Below are 25,223 nucleotides of genomic sequence, written 5' to 3' on the forward strand. Positions count from 1 at the left end.
TCCCTCCATTCTAACTGTACATGACCCAGCGGCTTTCCCGCTCCCCCTCTGCAGCCCCCCCTCTCCACACCTACCTCTTTCCCTCTCTCCTCTCTCTCTCTCTCTCTGGCATCCTTGGGTGGGCATGAATTTCCTCACCTCTTTTTGAACCCAGTAAGAGTTTATCACTGGACTTCCCTGGTGGCACAGTGGTTAAGAATCCACCAGCCAATGCAGGGGACACAGGTTCAAGCCCTGGTCCGGGAAGATCCCACATGTCACGGACCAACTAAGCCCGTGCGCCACAACTACTGAGCCTGCGCTCTAGAGCCCGCGCACCACAACTATTGAGCCCGTGTGCCACAACTACTGAAACCCACGCGCCTAGAACCCGTGCTCTGCAACAAGAGAAGCCACCGCAACGAGAAGCCCGCGCACCACAACGAAGAGTAGCCCCCGCTCACCACAACCAGAGAAAGCCTGTGCGCAGCAACGAAGACCCAACGCAGTCAAAAATAAAATAAATTTAAAAAATAAATTAAAACAAAAAGAGTTTATCACTAATTCTCTTAAAACATGAAAAGTATGTGAAGGCACATCTACTCAATAATCAGTTCTACCACGTGCCAGGTTCTGGGGATACAAACAAGCCAGAGAGGGGTCTGCAAGCAGCTACACAAGATAGGCATTGGTCTCACCAACCAACCAATGTGGCATGGGTCTGAGCAGGTCTCCACCTGTAAGGCCACCCAGGTGTCTCCTGATTTATCTCTGAGGGTGGAGGTCTCTAAGCCCCCACTCCTCCTCCTGGAAGCCCTCCCTGATTTAGTCAGGCAGGTGCTGAACTGAGGTCTGTTGGTTCAGCCAGGTTATTCCCAGCTCAGGAACCGCAGCCAGGACAGCTCCAGGGCCCACAGGGTCTTCCACAGGCTTCTGGGGCTCTGAATGCCCTGCTCTCTATCTCCCACACCAGCTCTATGCTAGTTCCTGCAACACCCCAGGCCTTTGCACAAGGGCCTTTGTCCCCTCTCCCCTGGGCTTTCTTTTTTTTTTTTTTTCTTTTTTTCTTTTTTTCTTTTTTTTTTATTAGTTTCTGCTTTATAACAAAGTGAATCAGTCATACATATACATCTGTTCCCACATCCCTTCCCTCATGCATCTCCCTCCCTCCCTCCCCTGGGCTTTCTTACTCCAGCTCTTCACGTGGCTGTCTTCTTTCCATTCCTCCAACTTCACCTCCTCAGACTGGCCTTCCATGACAACCATGTTCTAGAAGGTTCCCCTACCTTGTCACTCCATCCCATTATTTTTACTTGTTTTCCTGTCTACTGACTGTCTCCTCGTGACTATGCTCTCCACGAGGGCAGAGGACCTATCGCTTTGCCCACCTGTATTCCAGGACCTTGGACAGCACCAGGCACCAGGCACTGGCCAGGGGCTCAGTGAGTACCTGTGAGAGGTCTGGCTCACTGTCCCACACTGAAGGGGTCTCTGGGGACATGGCGGGGGGGCCCAGGTGGAGATAATCAGACCCCTCATCCCCCTGCCTCTGCTGAACACTGGCTGAACACCAGGCCCTTGACACGTTCTATTTCTTCAATTTCACAGACACCCTGCAAGGTAGGGAGGTATTATTTATTACCTGCTAAATACATTCCCACCATGGTTGTATTCTCCTGTAGGAGGACAATTTGGTAATACTGGTATTGATATCAATCAAAACTTAAAATACACAAACCTTCAACCCAGCCATTCCAATATTGGAAAGTCATCCCACGCGAGATTCACATGTGTGCAAACGGGGTGCACATCCCAACACTGTACACAAGAGGCAACTGCTAGAAGCAACCTGAACACCTATCAAATAAATCATGGTACATCTGTCAAAGGAATACAATGTGGCTGTTGAAAGAATGGCTCAATATGAAACAATCTGCAAGATCGACTGCTAGGTGAAAATAAAGCGGACAGCCAAGTGCATGGTGTTCTCTTACTATCTGTATTAAAAAGTGTTGTAGACACATATATACATTTGCCTAGAAAATCTCTAGGAAGGTAGATAAGAAATTGTGACTACTGGTTACTTCTTGGGATGCCAAATTGGGAAACAGGATGAGGACGTAAATAATTTTTACTGTAGACTTTCTTGAATTTTTATGTTATAGCCATTTTAAAATTTCTATTTATTTATTTTTAGAACAGAGAACAAAAATTTTAAAGGTGCAAAAAGACTGACAATAAAGTCTATCTCCAACACCTGGTTCCCTGGTCACCCGATTCCTCTCCCCAGGGGTGACCACCGTTACTAATTTCTTACTTGGATGGTAAACTCTTTCAAATTTTTTTAAGATTAAGAAAGGTTTTCTAATTTTATTTATTTTTACATTTTGGCCATGCCGAGCAGCATGCGGGATCTTAGTTCCCCAACCAGGGATCAAGCCCATGCCCCCTGCAGTGGAAGTGCGGAGTCTTAACCACTGGACCGCCAGGGAAACTCCAAGAAAGATTTTAAGGTGAGAGGGCACAGCTCACGCTGGCTGCGAGGGGGCCTTGGTAACTCACAGTTGAGGATGATCTGGGCGGCGCGGTAGAGCTCTAGATGGCACAGGAGGTCCAGCAGCTGCTGGACGGTGGCCTGCCGCATGCTCCACCACCACAGCAGCTCGCGTGTGATGCTCACGCCCTGCACCCGCTCCATGGACTTGATCTTCCGCAGCTGGGTCAGGTCTGTGATCACATAGGAGGCTGGAAGGCGAGCAAGAAGGGATGCTTAGAGCCAGAAGGGCAGCCCCTCCACCAGAGGGTCACCATGCTGGCCCAGCTCTGTCTACCACAAAGCCTCCTGGCCCCATCCTACGTGCAACTCCACAGGAGCTGGGGTCCCCAGGCAGCCCAAGTCATTCACTGCCCGCGGGGTCCAGCACACTCACGCTTGAATGTAAATGTCAACTGGGTTGCCACACAAGACTTAGGAGAAAGACCAGTGGACGAGAGGGCCAGGGGCCTTGAGGTTTAGCTGCTTATTTGCTATGGGCAAGTCACTTCCCCAGTGGGACTGGAGCCTCGGTTTTCTCAACTGTAAGAGAGAACTTCCCTTCCAAACAGAAGCCCCGCGTAGGCAGAGAGTTTTCTCTGTTCCGTTCGCTGTTAGATCCTCAGAACAGAGAAGAGTGCCTGGCACGGAGTGGGGGCAGGGCCAGGACCAGAGTGAGGCAGGGGAGGCACCCAAGGCACAAATTTGAAGGAGGTGCTCATCCTCAGGGCTGGTCCTCCACCTGCAGCAGCAGCCAGAGAGTAGGTGCCTCCTATAATTTTCCCTTGGGCATCTCATTCTCCTCATCTCTAAGTCCCAGCCCTGGCAGGGGGGACTGAATGGATAAATGGATGAGTGAATGAATGAATCCACAGCCCACCATCCTCACAGAACTGCTATGAGGAGCAAGAGAGCTACGGATCTAAAAGCAGTTTGCCAACTCTGAAGCACTGTGCAATTTGCAGGGGGCTACTGTCTGCAATACTAAAACGAATGCATTCCTTCTTTTCATTGTTTATTATAACATGGTTGCTCATTAAAGAAAACTTGGAAAAATGCAGGGGAAAAAAGCTAATAAATTACACAGCATCCCACTAGGGTACTTTCCCTTTCCAAAAGTCTCCCCACCACACGCACAGGTGTGCTTCTGGATGCAGTTACTGCCAGGCTGTAAGTAAGACTGTGCATCCAGGCCTTATTTACTGACATTATACCATAAGCATTTTCCAAGTTGGTACAAGCTCTTCATACATGGAATTTTTGAACGGTCATATAGTATTCTGCTGAGTTTCCTGGAGTGAGGGAGGCATTTTTTACTCCCCTAAACTAGGACTAAAATAATCGGACTTCAGTTCCAGGATTTCAGAAATCGTGGAGCAGGTATCTACGTGAACATCAAGTCACACAATCATTCAACAAAATATTATTGAGCTCCAGGCCTGTGAGAAGCTCTAGAGATACAGTGGTGAGTCAACCAGAAGCCCACAGAGCTTTTCTGTTTGAAAAATACAAACATATGTGAACTGAGTGGGGAAGAGGAAGACAAGAGACCACGCCTACGTAATGAAGGGGCTCAAAGGCCAGGCTACAGTTTGAACCTGATCCTAAGAGCCACGGACACCAGGACACCATGGAAGACCTCAGAGCCAGGGAGGGACGTGATCATATTGTACAGTCCCTGTCCCTCTGGAGGAATGGGGAAGGAATGGGGAAGGTTGTGACAGCCTCCCACAGAGAGAAAGCCTCTGGGAGAAGCGCCCTGTTAGGGATGGAAAGTTCTTGAGTTGTAACATTAGTCACTGGAAACCCCAGGCCGGATTCCTGGTCCATGGGAAGTGATGTCAGCAGGGTCAGGGGCTGCCTCCAGCAGCAGAGAGAAAAGAGTAGAGGGAAGAGGAAGGAACCCCTTCCCCCCAGCCGTCCCTGCACAGAGCTCTGTTCGTGGGCTCACCTCCCACTCTCTGAGGTAGAGTGATGTCATGGGAAGAACAGAAGCCCAGGGCCGCCCCTGGGGCTCCACTGTGGCAGCAGAAGCCAAGCCCAGCCCTCATGTCCGTGGGCTGCACTTTCCTCACAGGCAACGCAGGAGGAAGAGGAATTAAACCCAGAGGGGCCTTGCAATGTGGATGTTGTAGCTCCGTGAAAGTGGCATCTCTTATGGTGTTGACCTGTCAGCGTTTAACAAGACCCTTAAAACAGGGTCAAGACAAGATAGAGATGTCAGGGGGATGAGTCACTGCCGAGCGCCCTGCTGAGTCCATGGCTCTTTGCCCAACACACACCAGTAATACCTGGTCGTTACAGAACATTTGGAAAGCGGGAGAAAATCAAAGCCCCCATGATCATCCCACTTGGAAGACCCCAAGAAAAGCACCGGTTATACTCTTGCTTCTAATCTGCTAGATTTTTCTATTAGATATAAAAATACATGCTTATGTCAGCAGTATGGTACAGTGGTGGGTTCAGGGCCCAGACTGGATTCTGAGGCCTGGGTTCAAATCTTCTCTCTGCTACTTACTTCCCACGTGCTTGGGGAAGGCCCTTCACTTCGCGCCGTGCCTCAGTTTCCTCATTTGCAAATGAGGAAAACAACAGCACCTGCCTCAGAGGTTGTTGTGAGGATTAGATTACTTATATGTATAGAATAATATGTATGTGATATAAATGTTCACTGCAATTGTTAAGCCATCTACACTCCATGAAAACCTGCTTTTATCCCCAATGGTTAACACTACCTGGTGACCATCCCTCCTGGTCTCTCACCCTCGGGTGAAACACCCTTTGTCCAGACTAACCAGACTCTTTCCTGGTTGAGGGAAGGGGGAAGCGTCTTGTCCCTTAAGCCTCTCAGCAACTCATCCCCATTTTACAGATGAGGAAACTAAAGGCTCAGAGAGAGGCAGTCACTCGCCCGAAGCACATAGCTGGGCAGGGACAAAGCAGGCCTGTGCACAAAGGCTGGCACATGCATGAGACAGCAAGATGGAGAGCCATCCAACAGAGGAAGCCCTGCCCCAGGAGCCCTCGGAATACACCTGGGGTGAGTGAAGCTGCGAGAAGCCTGGTTTCCCCCAAGGGCAAAAATGAACGCAGCCACAATCATAGGGAAATGAGCAGGAGGCAGCCACATTATTTGCCAAAACTGTCAAATCCAAAGAGCGTGCATATTTGTGGCTCTGTGGTTTTCTGAATCACTTTATGGATTTTTCCACCTCCACTCCCCAGTATCACAATCAGCCCCAAGGGATGATCTCTTCTAAAATGATGCACATTATCTGTAATAGTCAAAAACTAGAATGTCATTTTTAAAAAAAAGAAAAAATTGTGGAATATGCAGTAGGATTTTTCAACCTCAAAAAAAAAAAGACTCGCAGAAACCGAGACTCTCTAGGAGTGGAAGGACAATCACAGTCGCTTACTGTGCTGAACAGAAAACCATGGAGTGCTGTGACTTGCCAAGGAGCTGCTACCTGAGGGGCACGGCTAGCTCCCAGCCCAGTGACCTCTGACCCAGCACGGAGAGCTGGCCAAGCATGGGCTCCAAGCCATCCCGTGTCCCCACTGTTCCCACATCCTTCAGCCCATCATTCATTCCAGTGGCACTGAGTGTCTGCCCACTGGCCAGGCACTGCCCCAGACACTGGGAATACAGGAGCAAACTAGATGGGTGATGTCCCTGCCCTCATGGCGCTGACATTCTATAGGGAGAGACAGACATAAACCAATAAGGAACAAGGTCAAAGCATGTTAAGAGGAATGAAGAAAATAAAACACGCTGATAAGATAAAGAGGAAAGGGGGACAGGGTCAGCCTCTCAAACAAGGTGACATATGAACTGAGAAATGAAAGACTATGGCCCCCCAAAGATGTCAGTGTCCTAAACCCCAAAACCTGTGAATATGGTACCTTACATGACAAAAGGGACTTTGCAGATGGCATTAAGTTAAGGATTTTGAGATGAGATTATCCTGGATTATCTGACTGAGCCCAGGGGTCCTTATCAGAGGAAGGCAGGAGTGTACGATTCAGAGAAGATCATGACAGAAGCAGAGGTCAGAGAAAGAGATTTGAAGATGCTATCCCGTTGTCTTTGAAAGTGGAGGAGGGGCCACAGGCCAAGGGATGCAGGCATCCTCTAGAAGCCAGTGAAGGCAAGGAAATGGATTCTCCCCTAGAGCCTCCAGAAGGACAGCTGCCCTGCCAACACCTTGATTTTAGGACTTCTGACCTCCAGAACTGTAAAATAATAATGGCTGGTTTTTGGGGGTTTTTTTTGCGGTACACGGGCCTCTCACTGTTGTGGCCTCTCCCGTTGTGGAGCACAGGCTCCGGACACGCAGGCTCAGCGGCCGTGGCTCACGGGCCCAGCCACTCTGCAGCATGTGGGATCCTCGCGGACCGGGGCACGAACCCGTGTCCCCTGCATCGGCAGGTGGACTCTCAACCACTGTGCCACCAGGGAAGCCCTAATGGCTGTTTTTAAACTATCAAAGTTGTGGTAATTTGTTACAGCAGCAAGAAGAAACCATCAGAGACTAGAAAGCTAGCCACGTGGAGGACAGGGAGAAGAATGTCCCAGATAGAGGAAACAGCAAGTACAAAGCCCCTGAGTCTGGACCAAGGAGGCCAGTGTGGCTGGAGCAGGGTGGGCATGAGAGGGTGTTGGAGGAGAGGACGTCAAAAGTCACTGGTGCTCAGACTGTGCCAGACCAGGCAGGTCTGGTGAGGGATTTGGATTATAACCTAAATCACAATGAGCAGCTCCTGAGGACCTTGAGCAATTCTGATGTCTCCAAGCCCTAAGGAGTCAGAGGTATTCTCCTCAGAGGATGTACAAATGCTCATGAAGAGACGCCCACCATCATTAGTCATTACAGAAATGCTAATCAAAACCAGAGCAAGAGGCACTTCCCTGGTGGTCCAGTGGTAAAGAATCTGCCTTCCAATGCAGGGGACACAGGTTTGATCCCTGGTCGGGGAACTAAGATCCCACATGATGAGGGGCAGCTAAGCCCACGTGCCGCAACTACTGAGCCCACACGCCCTGAAGCCTGTGCACCACAACTGGAGAGAGAAAATCTGCACACCACAACTAGAGAGAAGCCCAAGTGCCACAGCGAAGAGCCCGCACGCCACAACGAAGAACCTGTGTGCCTGCATCTAAGACCCGACGCAACCAAAATAAATACATAAATAAATAAATAAACACAGCAAGAAACCACTTCTCACTGCTCAGATGGCTACAAACTCAGAAAGACAGACGATAACAAGTGTTGGGGGGAGGGGACATGGAGAAATTGGGACCCTCACACATTGCTGGTGGGAATGTAAAATGGTACTCGCATTTCCAAAAACAGTCTGACACTTCCTCAAAATCTTAAACATAGAGTTACCCTATGACTCAGTAATTCCCCTCCTAGGTATCTACCTAAGAGAAATGAAAACATAAAGGCACACAAAGACGTACACAAATGTACACAGGAGCGATATTCATAATAGCCAAAAAGTGGAAAGAACCCAAATGTCCATCAAATGACAGAAGAATAAATAAAATGCAGTACATCCATATGATGGAATGTTATTCAGGAATAAATAAAAAGAAATTGGGACTTTCCTGGTGGTCCAGTGGGAAAGAATCCGCTTTGCAATGCAGGGGAGGCAGGTTCGATCCCTAGTCAGGGAACTAAGATTCCCACATGCCTTGGGGCAACTAAGCCGGTGCACCACAACTACTGAGCTCGCACGCCTCAACTAGAGAGCCTGTTTGCCGCAAAACTACACAGCCCATGTGCCCTGGAGCCTGCGCACCACAACTAGAGAAGAAAAAACCCCTCACACCACAGCTAGAGAGAAGCCCGTCTGCCGCAACGAAAGATCCCACGTGCCACAACTAAGACACGACGCAGCCAAGAAATAAATAAAATAAATAATAAATAAATCTTAAAAAAAAAAGATATTAAGCATTGATACATGCTATGACATGGAGGAACCTTGGAAACATGTTAATACGTCAGTCACAAAGGACTACATATTGTATGATTTATTCCATTTATATGAAATGTCCAGAATAGGCAATGCCTAAAGCTGGGGGGAAATGGGAGATGTGTGTGAGAGTGCTGAGGGAAACAGCTGAGGGGTACAGGGCTTCTTTCTGGGGTAATGAAAATGTTCTAAGACTGATTTGGAGACGGATGCACAACTCTGCATATACTAGATGCCACTGAATTGTACACTTTAAATGGGTGAATTGCATGGTAGGTGAATTATACCTTAATCAAGCTGTTTTTGTTTGTTTGTTTGTTTGTTTTGCAGTACGCGGGCCTCTCACTGTTGTGGCCTCTCCCGTTGCGATGGAGCACAGGCTCCGGACGCGCAGGCTCAGCGGCCATGGCTCACAGGCCCAGCCGCTCCGCGGCATGTGGGATCCTCCCAGACCTGGGCACGAACCCGTGTCCCCTGCATCGGCAGGCGGACTCTCAACCACTGCGCCACCAGGGAAGCCCAATCAAGCTGTTTTTTAGAAAAAGTCAAACACAGAGAACAGACTAGTGGTTGCCAAGGGGGAGGGGGTGTGGGGGAGGGATGAATTGGGAGTTTGGGATTAGCAGATTCAAACTAATATATATATTGACAGAATGGATAAACAACAAGGTCCTACTGTATAGCACAGGGAACTATATTCAATATCCTGTGATAAACCATAATGGAAAAGAATTTTTAAAACGAATGTGTGTGTATATATATATATATATATATATATATATATATATATGTATAACTGAATCATTTTGCTGTACAGCAGAAATTAACACAACATTGTAAATCAACTATACCTTAATTTTTAAAATTTTAGTAAAAAAAAAAGAAAGCCATAGGTGCGCCTTCTAAAATAGCAACAATATCCTAGAAACAGAAGTTGGTGTGGCCTTCACAATTGAGGCCAACATGGAAAACACTAGAGAGAGTCTCTTCCACAAAGTTCGTCCACTGCCCAGGAAACAGTCGCAAGTAGTTAAATCACGGATCACCTGAGCAAAGGGACACAGTGCAGTCTAGAAAATCAGATGGTGACAGACATTCTCAGAGGTGCCCTGACTTGTTACCAGGGACAGCCTCTGTGGGGAGGCTGAGGGGCAGGGAGGGAAAAGATATTTATTTTCCCCTCCGTCCCAGGGGCATGATTTACACCATTTAACCTAGTACATCTGTTATTTTTTTCCACAAAAAAGTTAATAAAAATACACACTGAAAGTAAAAGCCTAAATCCATGTTGCTAAAGAATATTGCTTGGCAAGAAAAAATAATTGTGATATAGTTTAAGTGAAAAAAGCAGGCTAGTAGAATGTACAAAATGATACGATTTTTGGAAAACGTACATACATAAATAAATATGGTTAGTAAAAAAGACCAGAAGGCATAAACACCCAGCACTCCGCTGGCACATATTGAGAAGCCAATACATGTCAGAGGCCGCTGTTATTATTACTATTGGCATCCAAATGGTAAGAATGGTATCCCTTATGAGGATATATATACACATATAGCTGATTCACTTTCTTGTACAGAAGAAACTAACACAACATTGTAAAGCATTTACACTCCAATAAAGATGTGGAAAAAATAAAAAAAGAATGGTATCCTTGGGCTTTTCTGGTGGCACAGTGGTTAAGAATCTGCCTACCAATGCAAGGGACACAGGTTTGAGCCCTGGCCCGGGAAGATCCCACATGCCACGGAGCGACTAAGCCCGTGCGCCACAACTACTGAGCCTGAGCTCTAGAGCCCGCAAGCCACAACTACTGAGCCCACGTCCCACAACTACGGAAGCCCGCGCACCTATGGCCCATGCTCCGCAACAAGAGAAGCCTCCGCAGTGAGAAGCCCGCGCACCGCAAAGAAGAGTAGTCCCCGCTCGCCGCAACTAGAGAAAGCCCGTGCACAGCAACAAAGACCCAACATAGCCAGAAATTAATTAATTAATTAATTAAAAAAAAAAAACCTCCCTCCAAATTAAAAAAAAAAAAATGGTATCCCTGAGTGGTGGAGTTTGAGCTACTCTTTATCTCCCACAGGATTTTGCAATAAGAGTGCATTATTTTTGTGACTGGTTTAAAACAGGACTTCTGAACCTCAGCACTACTGACACTTTAGGCTGGGTAGTTCTTTGCGGAGGGGCTGTTCTGTGCATTGCAGGACGTTTAGCAGCATCCCTGGCCTCTACTCACTACGTCCCCCAAGTTACGACAACCAAAAATGTCTCCAGACATCGGCAAATGTTCCCTAAGGGGGCAACGTCGCCCCTGGTTGAGAACTACTAGGTTAAAATATATATTATTTCCTCAAACTGGATGGATAAAAACATACATGTTCATTTTATTATTATTCTTTCCACTGTACGTAAATATTATATTCCCTTTGTACGAATGGTATATATTATAATCTCAATTTTAAAGAAAATATAGATATTACTTTAAAAATAAAGTGGCACCAGTCACATTGACTTAAAACATGAACCTGAGAATAACTGTTAACACTTCCTTAATACTTACAAGAACCTCTGACACATAGGTGTCAAGTGCTTTTTATACAATTTTCATTCCTCATGACCACCTCCAGTTTACAGATTAAGAAGCTGAGACTCAGAGAGGTTAAGCAACTTGCCCAAAGTCACCAGCTGGATGTGGTGGAACCTGGAAAGCGCCTGAGGACCACACGCGCAGCCTCCCACAGGATGCCAAGCCCTCAGCCAATCACCAAGCACAAATAAACAAAATACACCAAGGAGTTACGATGTCCTGTCGGGGCCAGCCGCCGGGGTTCACAGCCCAGTACGCCACTTAGCAACGCCATACCCTGGCCCCCCAAAGTAACTCTACCTTTAAAGCCGTTTCGTCGTCTGTAAGATGGGGTAAGAGAAATAGGCACTTTACAGGCTGTCGTGGGAATTAAATGAGATAATTGGTGTCAGGTGCTTACATCAGGGCCGGGCACACAGTAAGCACTAGTCACTGCTGAGAGCGATCATTTTCGGCTTTACTGTAAACAGCGAAGTCGAGCCAGTCATTACTTAGCGACAGACTGAGTAACAACAGAAATCCTCCGAGATCATCTAACACCTTCCAAATGACCACAGAGAGGGGGCAGCGCCTGCCCGAGGGCACACAGCGAGGCCCGGGTCCAGAATGGCAGCACAGAGAGCCCCTACAATCAGGACCCGCGTAAACAGGCGGGGAGAGGGTTTAGCGGGGTCGCAGGGGTGCCCACTCACCGAACTGCATCCAGTCCCACTCGCTCAGCGCGTCCATGTTGCGGCACAGGTCGTCCAGCACCCAGGAGGGCAGCTGGTAGATGTAGCAGGACATGGCCGGGCTCCGAGGGCCGGCGGGCAGGCGGCGCTGACAACTGAGTCCTACGCGGCAGGACTCTGCTTCTCTACCGGCCGGTGGGTCCACCCAGCGCGGGCCGCCCGGGAAGTGGGCGGGGCTGGGCTTGGGCTCGACTGCCCCCCAGCGGCCACCAGGGGCGCGACGCCTCCCGGCCGGCTGAACCAGCGGCTGCGAAACCAAGAGGGTCAGAGCCGCCGGGAGGGGAAACAGGCCCAGAGGAGCGAAGGAACACGTGCAAGGCCACACGGGAATTCACTGGCAGTCCCAAGAGACCTTCTGACTCCACTTCCTGGGCTTTTGGCCCTCTGCCACATACGATTCCTTCAAGAGCTAGTCTATTAATTACCTGCTATATGTGGGGCAATGTTCGAGGTGCTGGAGATGCATAAGTGGAGAAAACTTACCTAAGTCCTTGTTTTCATGGGACTTTCAACCTAGGCGGGGGTGGGAGTGGGGGAGGAAACTAGCAACAAATAATAACAGTATTGAATAGGTAAGTTACATGAAATGCTAAAAGATCAAAGTGCTATGGCAGGGGGTGGGGGAAGGAAAGAAAAAGAGGAATGAGGAGTTTAGAGCGAGCAGGGGGAGGACTGTATTAAATAGGTAGTCAGGATAGACTGATTTTTTTTCAAATAAATTTTATTTATTTATTTGGCTGCGTTGGGTTTTTGTGGCTACACGCAGGCTTTCTCTAGCTGCTACAAGCAGGGGCTACTCTTCATTGCAGTGCGTGGGCTTCTCACTGGGGTGGCTTCTCCTGGTGCAGAGCACGGGCTCTAGGCCAGCAGGCTCAGTAGTTGTGGCTCACGGGCTTAGTTGCTCCGCAGCATGTGGGATCTTCCCGGACCAGGGCTCGAATCCATATCCCCTGCATTGGCAGGTGGATTCTTAACCACTGAGCCACCAGGGAAGTCCCTAGACTCTGATTTTAAGGGCTAATATTTATTGAGCAGCTACTATGTGCCAGGGACTATTCTAGGTGCTGGGGTTCCCTCTGAAGAAAAAAAGGACAAAATCCCTGCCCTGGAGAAAGACACACAATAAGCAGTAAAAATGCTAAATAAGTAAATAATTTAGCACTGTAGAAGGTGATAGGTAACGTTTGGGAATAAAAATAGAATAGAGTAAAAGAGAGTAGGAGTAGCTAATTGCATTATTCATTGTCTTAGAAGGTGATAAATATTATTGGGGCAAAGCAGAATACGGTAAGAGGAACTGGGAGGCAAAGTGAATTATTGAATAGGGTAGAAGGAGAACATAATCACTACTATTTATTAAGCATTTATGATGGGCAAACTTCACCAGGGTTGTTTTACTTACTCCTCACAATGACCTTATGGGTTACCCCCACTCTACAGATGAGGAAACTGAGGTACAGAGAAGTCAAATAACTTGCCTAAAATCATACAGGTACAAAGTGGCAGAGCTGGGATTTGAGCCCAATCAGTCTGACCACTAGCTACAAGCTGCCTCGTTATTGCAATAACTACCGTTTATCTATACCTACAATGTGCTTTGCATAAATCATTTTATGTAACTCTCATAAGCCTATGCTTTTACACAGAAGTAAATGGGTTCCAAGAAGTTAGGCAGTATCATCTAAGGCACATAAGCAACTAGAGCACCACTTTGCAGCTGCAAACATCAGCGATGGAAAGAAGAAGGAAACTAAAAGGAAAGTGAGCAGCCCTGAGAACAAGCCCCAGCTCTACTACCAACAGGTTTTGCGACCCTGGACAACTCATGTCACTTCTCGAGCCTCGCTTTCCACATCTTTAAAGTGGGACTAATCATTCCTCCTGCTTAGAGCTGTGAGCGAAGGAAGTGGATTAAATCAATTTACACAATTATAAACAGATTAGTTTATAAACAATCGCTCATATATTGATTAAATCAATTTAGACAGGGTCTTCCTTGAACAGAGAATGCGATCCAAAAATGGTAGTCGCCATTGATAATATTGAAAAAGCGCTCACCGGCCTTGGGGCCCTATCGGGATTTGCGTCCTAGTTCAGTCACTGTCTCTGGCTCTTCATCCTTGAGCCAATTTGCAGTTTCTTCTTTTGTAAATTGGGTATCCTGCTCCACCCACTTCGAAGGATTTCTGTGAAATTTAAACAGACCCCAAAATGCTCGCGGTAAACTGTAAAGTGCTGAGCCCCATAAGGAATCACCATTATGTGAGTGCACCTCCTGGGTGTTTGACACGGGGTGCATTCCAGCGCTCCAAGACTGCTTTTCAGGGGAAGTCTCGTGTTGCAGCAGTGGTTGAAGGAGGAATTTGAGGTGGAAGAGCTCCAGGAATGGTCTGACAGAGGCCAAGTGGAAAAAGCACCTACATCCCAGGTGCAAGGGGCAAAGGAGGATAAGGGTTCTTCTTTTTCTCTCCTCTATTTGCAGAGTCCCGGCCTGCTTTCCCCTCTGCTGCAAGCACAGAGCCGCTGTCCCTTGTAGTGCTTTTCCCCTAGGGCCAGGGGGCTTCTTCCCCTTGGTGAGGCTTTATAACCACATAAGGTTCGCAACAGCCTTGGCCCATCCAGGAGACAGGCAGGCCGGGCAGGCCCTCTCTCTCTGCTGCCTCCTCCGGCCCCTGGTTGCAGGGTTCCTTCTTGCCCGGCTCCAGAGCTTGTGACCTGAGTCCTAGGATTCTTTCCTGCAAAGACGACTGAGTAGTTTTGGGCCTAAGCAGGCCATCTTAGGCACACGTCTTTGTCCCCATTCTTTAGAATATGTTCTTCAAAGTAAGGTCTCTGCTATCACTAATTAACAGAGTTGCCACTCACCTATCAAGTACCAGGCATTTAACACATATTATCTGGGATCCCTACAACGACCCTACAGGGTAGGTTTATCATTCCCATTCTACAGATGGGGAAACTGAGGCTCAAGTCAATTGTAACTTGTCCAAGCCAAACTGGCCAAGTGACAAGATTCAACCCAAGTCTGATTCCAAAGGGAGGGCTCTTTGTGCCCTATTATATCACCTCACCCTGAAAAATTTCCTGTGATCCTGCACACATGTCTTCTCCTAATTCGCTTTTCCGTGACCAACAGCCTCCGCACCAGGATCAGTTAGAAACAGTTATTGAGGCCGAATGTAATTAGTGATATAGTGTGCCATTTTGACCTGTTCATGTTTTATTCCCTTGAAGTTACAATCAGAGGTTTGCAATCCCTGCTACACCTTAGAATCAATCATCTGGGAGCTTTAAAAAGACTCTACAGGCCCAGCCCTACCTCCATCCAGAGATCCAGGCGCGATTGTTCTGGGCTGGGACTCAGGCGCTAGCATTTCAAAAAGCTTCTTGGGTAGTTCTACTTATGTGCCAGCAGAGTTGAGGACCCATGTGACAACAGGAAGATGGGCATGAAGGCTGATGAAAAGGAAATAACCACAGTAAGGCTTTTCTGTGTACTTTGCACATATTTTTTCTTTTCTAATAAAAATAACTTTATTGGTTTTTCTGATAGTACATGATCACTGTCTGAAAAAAGGAGTGAAGTAAGAAAAAACCCAGAGACTTCCCTGGCGGTCCAGTGGTTGGGACTCGGCCTTCCAAAGCAGGGGGTGCAGGTTCGATCCCTGGTCGGGGAGCTGAGATCCCGCATGCCTCAGAGCCAAAAAAACAAGACACAGAGCAGAGGCAGCATTGTGGCAAATTCAGCAGAGACTTGAAGGATGGTCCACATCAAAAAAAGAAAAAACCCAGTCCTAACCTTTCTTCCTCCTGTAGAGGGGGAAAGCCAGTTTCCCCTTCTGTGTTTCTCCTTACCTTTGTAACCCAGCAGGACCCTATGGGGCCTTCCCAGAACAGACACCCCGCACCCCTGCCACCCCCAGTGTCCTCTGCCTGTCTTTTGTCTGTAGAAAACCTTTAGCCCCCAGGCCTTCCTCGAGTTCCAAAGAGTGAATTTAATCAGCAATGTGAGAAAATGCAGAAAGAAAGGGAAACAGTCAAGCACGACAGAACAATAACAGTTTAGCCATTAAACAAAGTTGTGGACTTTTAGCTCCTCCTCAAGGGCTATAGGTAATATTCTGAGCCAAATTCTTTGAACTGTTTTGCAGACACTAAAACCCCCACTGGGTGGAAGAAGTTAACCTTACGCTGCCCACAAGCACGTAGACCCCAGACCATTTGGGACCAGAAGGTTGATGTTGTTGACTCCCAATTATCTCATCCCCAACCAATCAGAAGAGTGTACACTAGCTGACCACACACCCCACAACACCCTCTCCCTCACGCTGTCTCTAAAAACCTTTTCCCAAAAGCCTTCGGGGAGTTCAGGTTTTTTGAGCACCAGCCACCTGGACTCCTTGCTTGGCGCCCTGCAATAAACGCTGCACTCCCCTTCACCACACCCGGGCGTCAGTGGATTGGCTCTACTGCACGGGGCAAGCAGACCCAAGTTTCGTTCGGTGACACTATTACACATGTCACTTCTGACACTTCTGGTCACCAAATGGAGGAGAGGGGGTAGTTTCCCCACAACAAGCAATTCTCTGTGACACCAGCTGGGTGTCCTACAATTAAACTTAATGCTAACACTATCTACCTGGAGATAGTGTCAGATCCCACAGGTTAAGGGCTCCGTTCCGCAAGACTGCCCCCAACCCCCCTTCAGATGCCAGTCCCAAGTAGTAGGTCCCCGGGTTACCCATAACTTCCGTCCAACTTGGCTACAAATCAGAGGTTCCCAGGACCCCTCCTCAAGTTCAATTAAGTTGCTAAAGTGGCTCACAGAACTCATGGAAACACACTTACCAGTTTATTAAAGGATATGATAAAGGATACAGATGAACACCCAGATGAAGAGAAATATAGGGTGAGATCTTCGAGGGTCCTGGGCACAGGAGCTTCAGTCCCAGTGGAGTTGGGGTGCATCACCCTCCCAGTGTGGGTGCATTTGTCCCCCTGGAAGACCTCTGAACCCCCTACTTTGGGAGTTTATGGAGGCTCCCTCAAGTAGGCAGGATCAATTATGAACCTCATTTTCAGCTCCTCTCCCCTCTCAGGAGAAGGCTGAGGCAGGCTGAAAATTCCAAGCTTCTAATGATGGCTTGGCTTTTCTGGTGACCAGACCTCATCCCAGTCATCCAGGAACCCACCAGAGTCCTCTCGCTAGAACAAAAGGTGCCCCTAGTGATCTTGTCACTTAGGAATTTACAAGGGCTTTAGGAGCTCTGTGCCAGGAACTGGGGCAGAGACATACCTATATCTATATCTATGTCTATGTCTATATATCTGTATCTATTCCATTATCTCAATTATCTCAGAGAGAGAGAGAGACAAAGAGAATGAACACCTTCCCATAATTTCATCCTGGATGGGCCACCATTATTAATACTTTGCTGTATATACTTTCACGTATTTTTAGATCTCTATAAAATTAATTTTTAATATAAAAAATTTTAAAACATTTAATTTTCTGTAAATGTTTTTCAATCAATAATAGTTTTTCATGTCCTTAAATAAGCATCTACCTTCTCCTTTTTTTCTTTTTTTTGCGGTACGCGGGCCTCTCACTGTTGTGACCTCTCCCGCTGTGGAGCACAGGCTCCGGATGCGCAGGCTCAGCAGCCATGGCTCACAGGCCTAGCCGCTCCGCAGCATGTGGGATCTTCCCGGACCGGGGCATGAACCCGTGTCCCCTTCATCGACAGGCGGACTCTCAACCACTGTGCCACCAGGTAAGCCCTCCCCCTACCCCTTTTTATTTATCATTTATTTATTTTTAACAAAGACAACAGTATTTTCTTAAATTTTTATTTATTTATGTATTTATTTATGTATTTATATATTTACTTATTTATTTTTGGCTGTGTTGGGTCTTCGCTGCTGTGCGCGGGCTTTCTCTAGTTGCGGTGAGCAGGGGCTACTCTTTGTTGCGGTGCATGGGCTTCTCATTGTGTTGGCTTCTCTTCATTGCAGAGCAGGGGCTCTAGGTACACGGGCTTCAGTAACTGTAGCACGTGGACTCAGGAGTTGCGGCTCGTGGGCTCTAGAGTGCAGGCTCAGTAGTTGTGGCGCATGGGCTTAGCTGCTCCACGGCATTGGGATCTTCCTGGACCAAGGATTGAACCCGTGTCCCCTGCGTTGGCAGGCTGCCTACTTTCAGTTAGTAATATGCATTTAAATTTCCTCCGTGTCTTTTCACGGTTAACAGCTCACTTCATCTTAATGCTGAGTAATATTCCATTGTACTAGAGTTATTCCATTATATCACAGTTTATGTGTTCATTCACCTACTGAAGGACATCTTGGTTGCTTCCAAGATTTGGCAATTATGAACAAAGCTGCTGTAAACATCCATGTGCAAGTTTTTGGACGTAAGTTTTCAACTCCTTTCAGTAAATACTAAGGAGCACAATTACCGGATTGTACGATAAGAATATGTTTTGTAAGAAACCACCAAACTCTCTTCCAAAGTGGCTGTACCATTTTGCATTCCCATTAGCAATGAATGAGAGAGAGTTCCCGTTGCTCCACATCCTCACCGGCATTTAGTATTGTCAGTATTCTGGATTTTGGCGATTCTTTTTTTTTTTTTTTTTTTTTGGCCATTCTTAATAGGTGTGTAGTAGTATCTCACTGTTGTTTTAATTTGCAGTTCCCTGATGATATATAATGTGGAGCATCTTTTCATATACTTAGTTGCCACCTGTATGAGGTGTCTGTTACGGTTGGTTCTATTTTCATGAAAAAAATAAAAACAAACCACCTGTGTTCCAAATGTGAATGCTTTTTTTCTTAATACTTTTCTGTAGAGCTTAAATTTTTTACAGTGATATTTCATTTTTACAAGAAAAATAAAGCTAAAAGAAACAAAGTTTTAAACAAAATCCAGTGCTGGAAAGAGAAGGGACTGACAATGAAAGCAGGTTTCTTGCCTTTGTCCATCCACCTCCCCCACCCCAGCCCCGCCCCCCTTAAGCCTTTAAGCAAACATGGCCTTCACACCTCTCCAAGAGAGAAGAGCCTGGCAAATGACACCACCACACCTTACCTATTTCCTTTACTTAGCACCATTTAATGTATCCAAAAAAGCTTTTTTTTAACTCAAAATAGATAAGATCACAGTCTCTTAAAAGTAATACATTTAATACATTCTTAAGATTTCAAATGAGTACATACATGCTATAGGTTTTCAATCTTCCTTGGACAACACAAAAAACACAAAAAACACAGTACTCAAATTGCAAGTTTTGACAGGAACATGAAATCTCATTTTGACACAAAGACAGGTTTAAAAAATAATAAAACCAACACTGAACTAATCGAGCACCAGCAGGCTTCCTTAAATCTCCCATCCTATCCCACTTTTGAAATCATATGGTTGCCTTCTGTACCAGCATTTCTTCTTCCCTACCCAACAATTAGACAAAAAAATTAGATAAAAAATTATAGGTGTGTCACTGAATGAGTACCACAATAGGCTAAAGAAAAAAAAAAGCCCACTTGCTTGCTGAATGTTGAAAGAGGAGAATAAGATTAGGTGGGAAAACTGTACGGCGTTTGATTCATTCGCTTCACTCTGATATCAGAGCATAGGAACTGTGCTCAAAGGAACTAATAAAGATGCCAAGAAATATCCCAACATTATTTATAAAAGGCTGCACTCATGTCTATGAAGAGCTTATAATACCATGGAAAAATATTTAAGTTATAAAGTTAAATGAGAAAGTAGAAATACAAAACTTTATATTCAGTATGATCTCAACTACTACGTAAAACCAAGCCAAAAAAAGGCTAAAAGTTCAAAATGTTAAGTTAGTGGTTGTATTTAAGTAGTGTACCTAATTGGATCTTTTCTCTTCCTTTACTTTTCTGTCTCTTCCAACACCTTCTCTACTGGGTAGTTTTGTTTTTTGTTTTTTGTTTTTTTTAACGATTAGCTACCAAAAAAGGAGGCCTGATAGAAGTATTGAATTTGATGAATTTAAGTCCAGCCTATCGGAAAGGATCTGTACATGTATAAAACTAGAAAACATTCCAGGCTACCCTCTGAATCCATGGTGTGTTAGCAGTAACTTCCGAGAGGCTGGAGGGCTTTGTCCTCTCCTCCAGCCAGGTGCAAAGTGTCACCAGATCCTGCCTGATGAAAAACTGCTGAATCGAACAAAAATGTCCTGGATTTACAAAAAGGAACAGAAGTACCCACATTTGGCAAAAACCTATTTATAGTACAGGAGTAGCTCTTTAATACTATGATTAAACAAGGGGACGGCTATTTTCTCCCATCTTCTGTGCACACAGCAAGTTTCAAAAAAGCTATCGTCAATAAGAACTGTAGAAAGCTAATCCTGGCTTAGAAACAGAAATAAAACAGCTCTGCAACAACAGTGGGCAGAGAAAAGCCACAATTTAGAAAATTATAAAAACTGCTTTCTATAAAATTATGCCCTTTAAAACATTTGTTTACTGTATATACAGTAAGGTCCCCACTACCACCCGCCCTCAAAAAAAAGGGTGAAAACGTCTAACACTTTCTACCAAAGTAGCCACTGGTTTGTTCATTCAACAAACACTGAGGGAAGGCTCATAACGTGCGAGGCACTGGAGTCTCAAAGAGCAGACCGCTATGCCCCTGCCCCAAGGACATCTTGGTCTCTCAGTGCGGGACGCGGGCACATCACCAACCACAATACAGGAATGAAAAGCAGACGTCACTGCTTTCCTACAACTCAAGAATAAGCTACAATTCTCACTGAATTACTTACACGAAAGTCCTTACACAGAAACTTTCCTGACTCACTAGGAGGCAAAAATGCAACTACTTTCCCTTCAATAAATACTTCTAGAAGGAACAGGCATTAAATTACGTTTTGTGACATTTGCCCTTAAACATCACAGTGCCCAGTAGTGAGGTGACTTAACTTTCTTTTAAGCAATGGAGCTTTCTGACTCCAAGAATGAGACACTTTGAAGCCAAGAAAAAGTGACCAGTCCTAGGTCTAGATCAAGACTTGTCAGGACTGTCAAAAGTTGAGACCCAGGAGTGTAAATTTCAATTAAAATCGTCAGTCTCCTCTACCATCCGCTGATTTTCAATATGCTCCTGGGTCAACCGCTCCAGGTCCTTCCACACATTTGGGTGGTCTTCCAAATCTTCGTAGAGGGATCTCGCGATGTCCAGTCTCCTGTAATCCTCAGGCTTGACTAGGCTTCGCACAACCTGGAGGCACCGCTCTTTCAGGGTGTACACTGTAAGGGCAGAAAACCGACTCTCAGCAGCAGACTCAGGCCTGAGGACGAGCGCTGAGTGAGAGGCTTTGCCAACCGTGGCAATTACATTTGCAACAGCTGGACCTCGCTTTGGACAAAAAAAGTGAGTACATGGGTTGCGGCAGAGTGTAATGTGATGGCTGCAACAGACGTCTCACAGTATTCATGACCTTGTGTAGGAACTTTCCTCGAGAGTGGGCTGGGCCTGGGATGTGCTTTAACTAACTGAATGTGGGCACAGTGACGCGGTGGCGATTCTGGGTCTCAGCCTTAAGAAGCCCTGGCAACGTTCGCTTTTACACTCTCAGGAGCTCTGAGCTACCCAGCAGGAGAGACCATACAAAGAGGGCCAAGCCCTGAGATGACCCGGGAGAGAGGCCCAGGCCCCAGCCAACCTGCCAGCAGAAGGCAGTGATCACCAGTGAGCAGAATAACCACCGAGCTGAGCTCTGCCCCGGTTGCCTGCCCCGGCTGCAGAATTATAAACAAATAAAATGGCTGTTGTTAGGTTGGGGGTAGCTGTCACACAGCAATAGATAACCAAAGAAGTGTGTAACTGGATTTTGGGGGAACTCAAATCCTATTTTAAACTTATCGGGGAACTTACTCTTTAAAGGTCTCCTTTAAGGCAAAATTTCCTACATTTAACTTACCAGTGCTCACTTCTGTATACCCACTGCCTTAAAGCAGGATCTAAGTACACATACTAGTTTGAACCCTACATACATACTCGTTTGAAGCTGCAGGTATTTGGGTTTTTTTAACCCAACAGATCATCAGTTTCTAAGGGTTCAACCTAATAAAATCACTTGAGTTTTAAACAAGTGGTAAGCTGTGAAGCTAATGTTCAATTTGGTGATTCTTCTTTTTTTCTTTGCAGTACGCGGGCCTCTCACTGTTGTGGCCTCTCCCGTTGCGGAGCACAGGCTCTGGACGCGCAGGCTCAGCGGCCATGGCTCACGGGCCGAGCCTCTCCGCGGCATGTGGGATCTTCCCGGACCGGGGCATGAACCCGTGTCCCCTGAATCGGCAGGTGGACTCCCAACCACTGCGCCACCAGGGAAGCCCAGTGATTCTTCTTAAAACCCCTGATTGACACAGTGACCTTGACTGGGTTAAATTACATTGAAAGATACAACACTAGAAGTCAATAAATAAGCCATGATATCTCATTCTCTACACCTTTTTTTCTCCTGAGACTCCAGGGCATAATTCTGCTCCAGGGCCAGCGAAACAAAACGCATTCATAATTCTACAATCAAGTATTTTAATTTAGCCCACCCCTGACCAGCCCAAAGAGCTTCTGAGGCACCACGACATCTTTGTCCAACATACAGCATACAAGTAAATTACTTCCACTTTATTTATGGTGGAGAATAGGACACAGAAAGGCTGGATACCTTGCTCAGCATCAGGCAAAAATCACTAATAACTGGGCTCCTTCAAGTGGCCTATCCTCTACTTGGTACAACAGCCTATCTTTTTAAAAAGTAAGATGGAACATCAGTACCTGGCAGTGTGATGTTTGCAAAAATAGGCTGTCCATCAACATTGAGAGACGGCACAAACAGCTCAGTCTGGTTAACTAGAAGCCCATCAGATGTCCCAGCATCTCGGAAGAGCCAAAGATGACCTGTTCAGACAAGCAAAGGTTAAGGAGCCACACACCTATTTCCTTCATCTCCTCACTCTGACACTGAAAATATCTGCCTCTCTTTCTGCTTAAATACCATACAAAGCCATTCCAATAATGTTATTTTATTTAGTCCTCACAAAAGATCCAGGTAAATATGAGAAAAAAAGGTCTGAAAATGCCAAGTGACTTGCTCAAGGCAACAGGGACAGTAAGGAGAAGGGCAAGTATTCCAGTGAGGCTCCAAAGCCCAGGCCCTTTCTGCTATCTTGGTGCAAAAGCAAAGTATGGGAATTGCAAATCACACCAAAGGCTGCAAACTAAAAGGAGAGAAAAGGTCACCAACTCCTCAGAACTGTGCTTCTCAAAAGCAAGAAGATACAAAAACATCACGTTGAAAGAAAAAAGCCAGACAGAAAAGGGTACATTCTGTAGAAAGAGATAAAATTAGTCAATGGTGTGAAAAATCAGAAGAGTGAAAAGGGGTAAGAGAGAACTTTCTGGGGTGACGTAAATATTCTAATCTGTAACTTGATCTAGGTGTTGTCAAAACCCATCACACCCTAAGATATTTGTATTTTACTCTATGTAAATTATACCTGAATTTAAGAAACAAACACATCTTATGCAAAAAATAAGAGAGAGAGAGAAGGGGCCACTTGGAAGGAGACAAAATCCCAGGGCTAAGATTCTGTTTAAGGAGGGAGGAGGCTGCCTCAGAATAAAAAACAGCATGTGTTCCTGGGGCATAAATTTACTTGAAGATTTGGTGGGAAAATTTAAGAAATGTAAAGTAGGAAGTAATTTTTTTTCTTGTAGTAACATATACATAACATAAAATTGACTATTAACCATTTTTAAGTGTACAGTTTAGCATTGATAACATTAAGTACATTCACGTTGTAATTTTTTTTTAATGTTTATATTAAATCAGGCACAGATAAATTTTGGAGAAGAATACAAAATTCACACAATTTCCTAGATAAAATAGGAGACTACAGAAATGTTAATGCCTGGAAGAATTACGTTCTTCCTCATTTAATATTAGCAGAACTTCGGTGTAGAAGTTTGAAGAGCATTATTGAATATGCCACCCTCAAGGAAAAAAGATTCATTAGGATCCTCCGAGGAAGGTAGTGAAAATTTAGCAAGCATTAACTTTTCTTCTTGAAAACCTAGGGAAGATTACTGCCACTTTAGGCAGTAAGGCCTAGACAGCCCCAACTGGGTTATTACGACAGTTTCCTAACTGCTACCAGTACTCTTCCCCCTCCAAACTACTTTGCAACCTGGGTAAGCTTTTCAGTATTAAATCAGGCAATGTCATTTCCCTGCTTAAAAACTTTCAGTGGGCCCCCATTTCCCTAGGGGTAAGATCACCTTTCAGACTTCCTCTCCCACCATTCCATACCCTCTCCCCTTTCCCAGGCTCCAGGTGTTAGCCCATGCTGTTCACTCTGCCTACAACTCTCCACTCCTGTCTTGGGTTAGTAAGATCCCATTCATCCTGCAGGATTCTCTTTCTTCTGTAGGAAGTTCCAGATCAAAGCACACACCCCTCTCTTTCACTGAGCAGGTGCCCTGCTGTGCTCCGTTCCTATGGTAGCAATTATGACACTGGCTTGTTCTTAACTACTTATGCATTTGTCTCGTCTCCCCCACTTGACCGCGATCTCCATGAAGGCAGGGACCCTACGCGGACGTGGCCCACGGGGCACATGAGAATGTGGGATTCTCCCATTCACGGACTGAACAAATGGGCGTGAGGGAGGGAATACACGTGGGGTCGATCATCAAATGCAAATTATGCACTCTTAAAAGAAGAATGCTCTGTCACTAGCTGAGTCTACTTGGATCTGTCACAACCTCTCTGGGGCGTCAGTTCCTCAGGTGTAAAATGGGAATAATAATGACAACAGCACCTGCCTCCCAGGATGGGGCGGGAATTCGGTGAGATCGAGTCACCGTTATCGTTGTTATCAGGCCTAGAGCGCTGGGCAGCGCGCTGGGCACAGCTCAGCACCGGGCCCGTTGAGGCTAGGACAAGGGGGCGGCGCGGCCGGGCGCGACTGGGCGACCCCGGCCCGCCTACCTCGGTAGCTATGGATGCGGCGGCCCGTGCCGGGGGGCAGCGTCGGGTAGGGCTGCGGCTCGCCGTCGAAGTTGAGCCACACGGGCAGCACCACGCGCGGGCTGCGGTTGCAGAAGATGACCTGGGACGGCTCGCGAGTGTTCACTGAGCGCAGCATAGGCCGCGGCCGCCCAGCCTCCATCTCCTGCTGGGAGCCGGGCTCCTCCGGGTGGGACTCCTCCGGGTGGGACTCCTCCGGGTGGGGCTCTTCCGGGCCGCACTCCTCCGCGTCAGCCTCCTCCGCGCCGGTCTCTGCCTCTTCCGCGTTCCCCGCCCTCCCGGGCATTACCTCCCGGAGCCAGAACTACCCGGTCCTAGCCGCCTCGGGATT

At 46.6% G+C, this 25,223-nt stretch overlaps 2 protein-coding genes across 4 annotated transcripts in view; both read right to left on the bottom strand.

The window, feature by feature from the left end:
• Positions 1-15,236, bottom strand: part of IRAK2 (interleukin 1 receptor associated kinase 2) — a 63,081-nt gene extending 47,845 nt beyond the window's left edge. The window contains exons 1-2 of one of the 2 annotated variants that reach the window (XM_082638583.1): positions 15,139-15,236; positions 2,542-2,724 (exon numbers count right to left, since the gene is read on the bottom strand). In XM_082638583.1, the coding sequence (XP_082494709.1) occupies positions 2,542-2,724; positions 15,139-15,193 (238 nt within the window). In that variant the 5' untranslated portion in view covers positions 15,194-15,236. Of the gene's footprint in view, positions 1-2,541; positions 2,725-11,780; positions 11,938-15,138 lie in introns of those variants that run through there. The other variant, XM_082638582.1, reaches the window with a different exon arrangement.
• VHL (von Hippel-Lindau tumor suppressor) lies at positions 15,190-25,223 on the bottom strand. Of its 2 annotated transcripts, none has more exons than XM_082638585.1 (3): positions 24,854-25,223; positions 22,639-22,761; positions 15,190-15,275 (listed from the first exon to the last, which is right to left on the bottom strand). In XM_082638585.1, exons 1-3 carry the CDS (start codon positions 25,176-25,178, stop codon positions 15,217-15,219), a joined length of 507 nt encoding a protein of 168 aa, XP_082494711.1. In that variant the 5' UTR covers positions 25,179-25,223; the 3' UTR covers positions 15,190-15,216. The 2 variants fall into 2 exon arrangements, with proteins under 2 accessions (XP_082494711.1, XP_082494710.1); XM_082638584.1 differs by lacking the exon at positions 15,190-15,275 and adding an exon at positions 18,988-21,107.

This window comes from Mesoplodon mirus, assembly GCF_964341445.2.
Source record: "Mesoplodon mirus genome assembly, chromosome: 12".
In the NCBI taxonomy this organism is placed as follows: Eukaryota; Metazoa; Chordata; class Mammalia; order Artiodactyla; family Ziphiidae; genus Mesoplodon; species Mesoplodon mirus.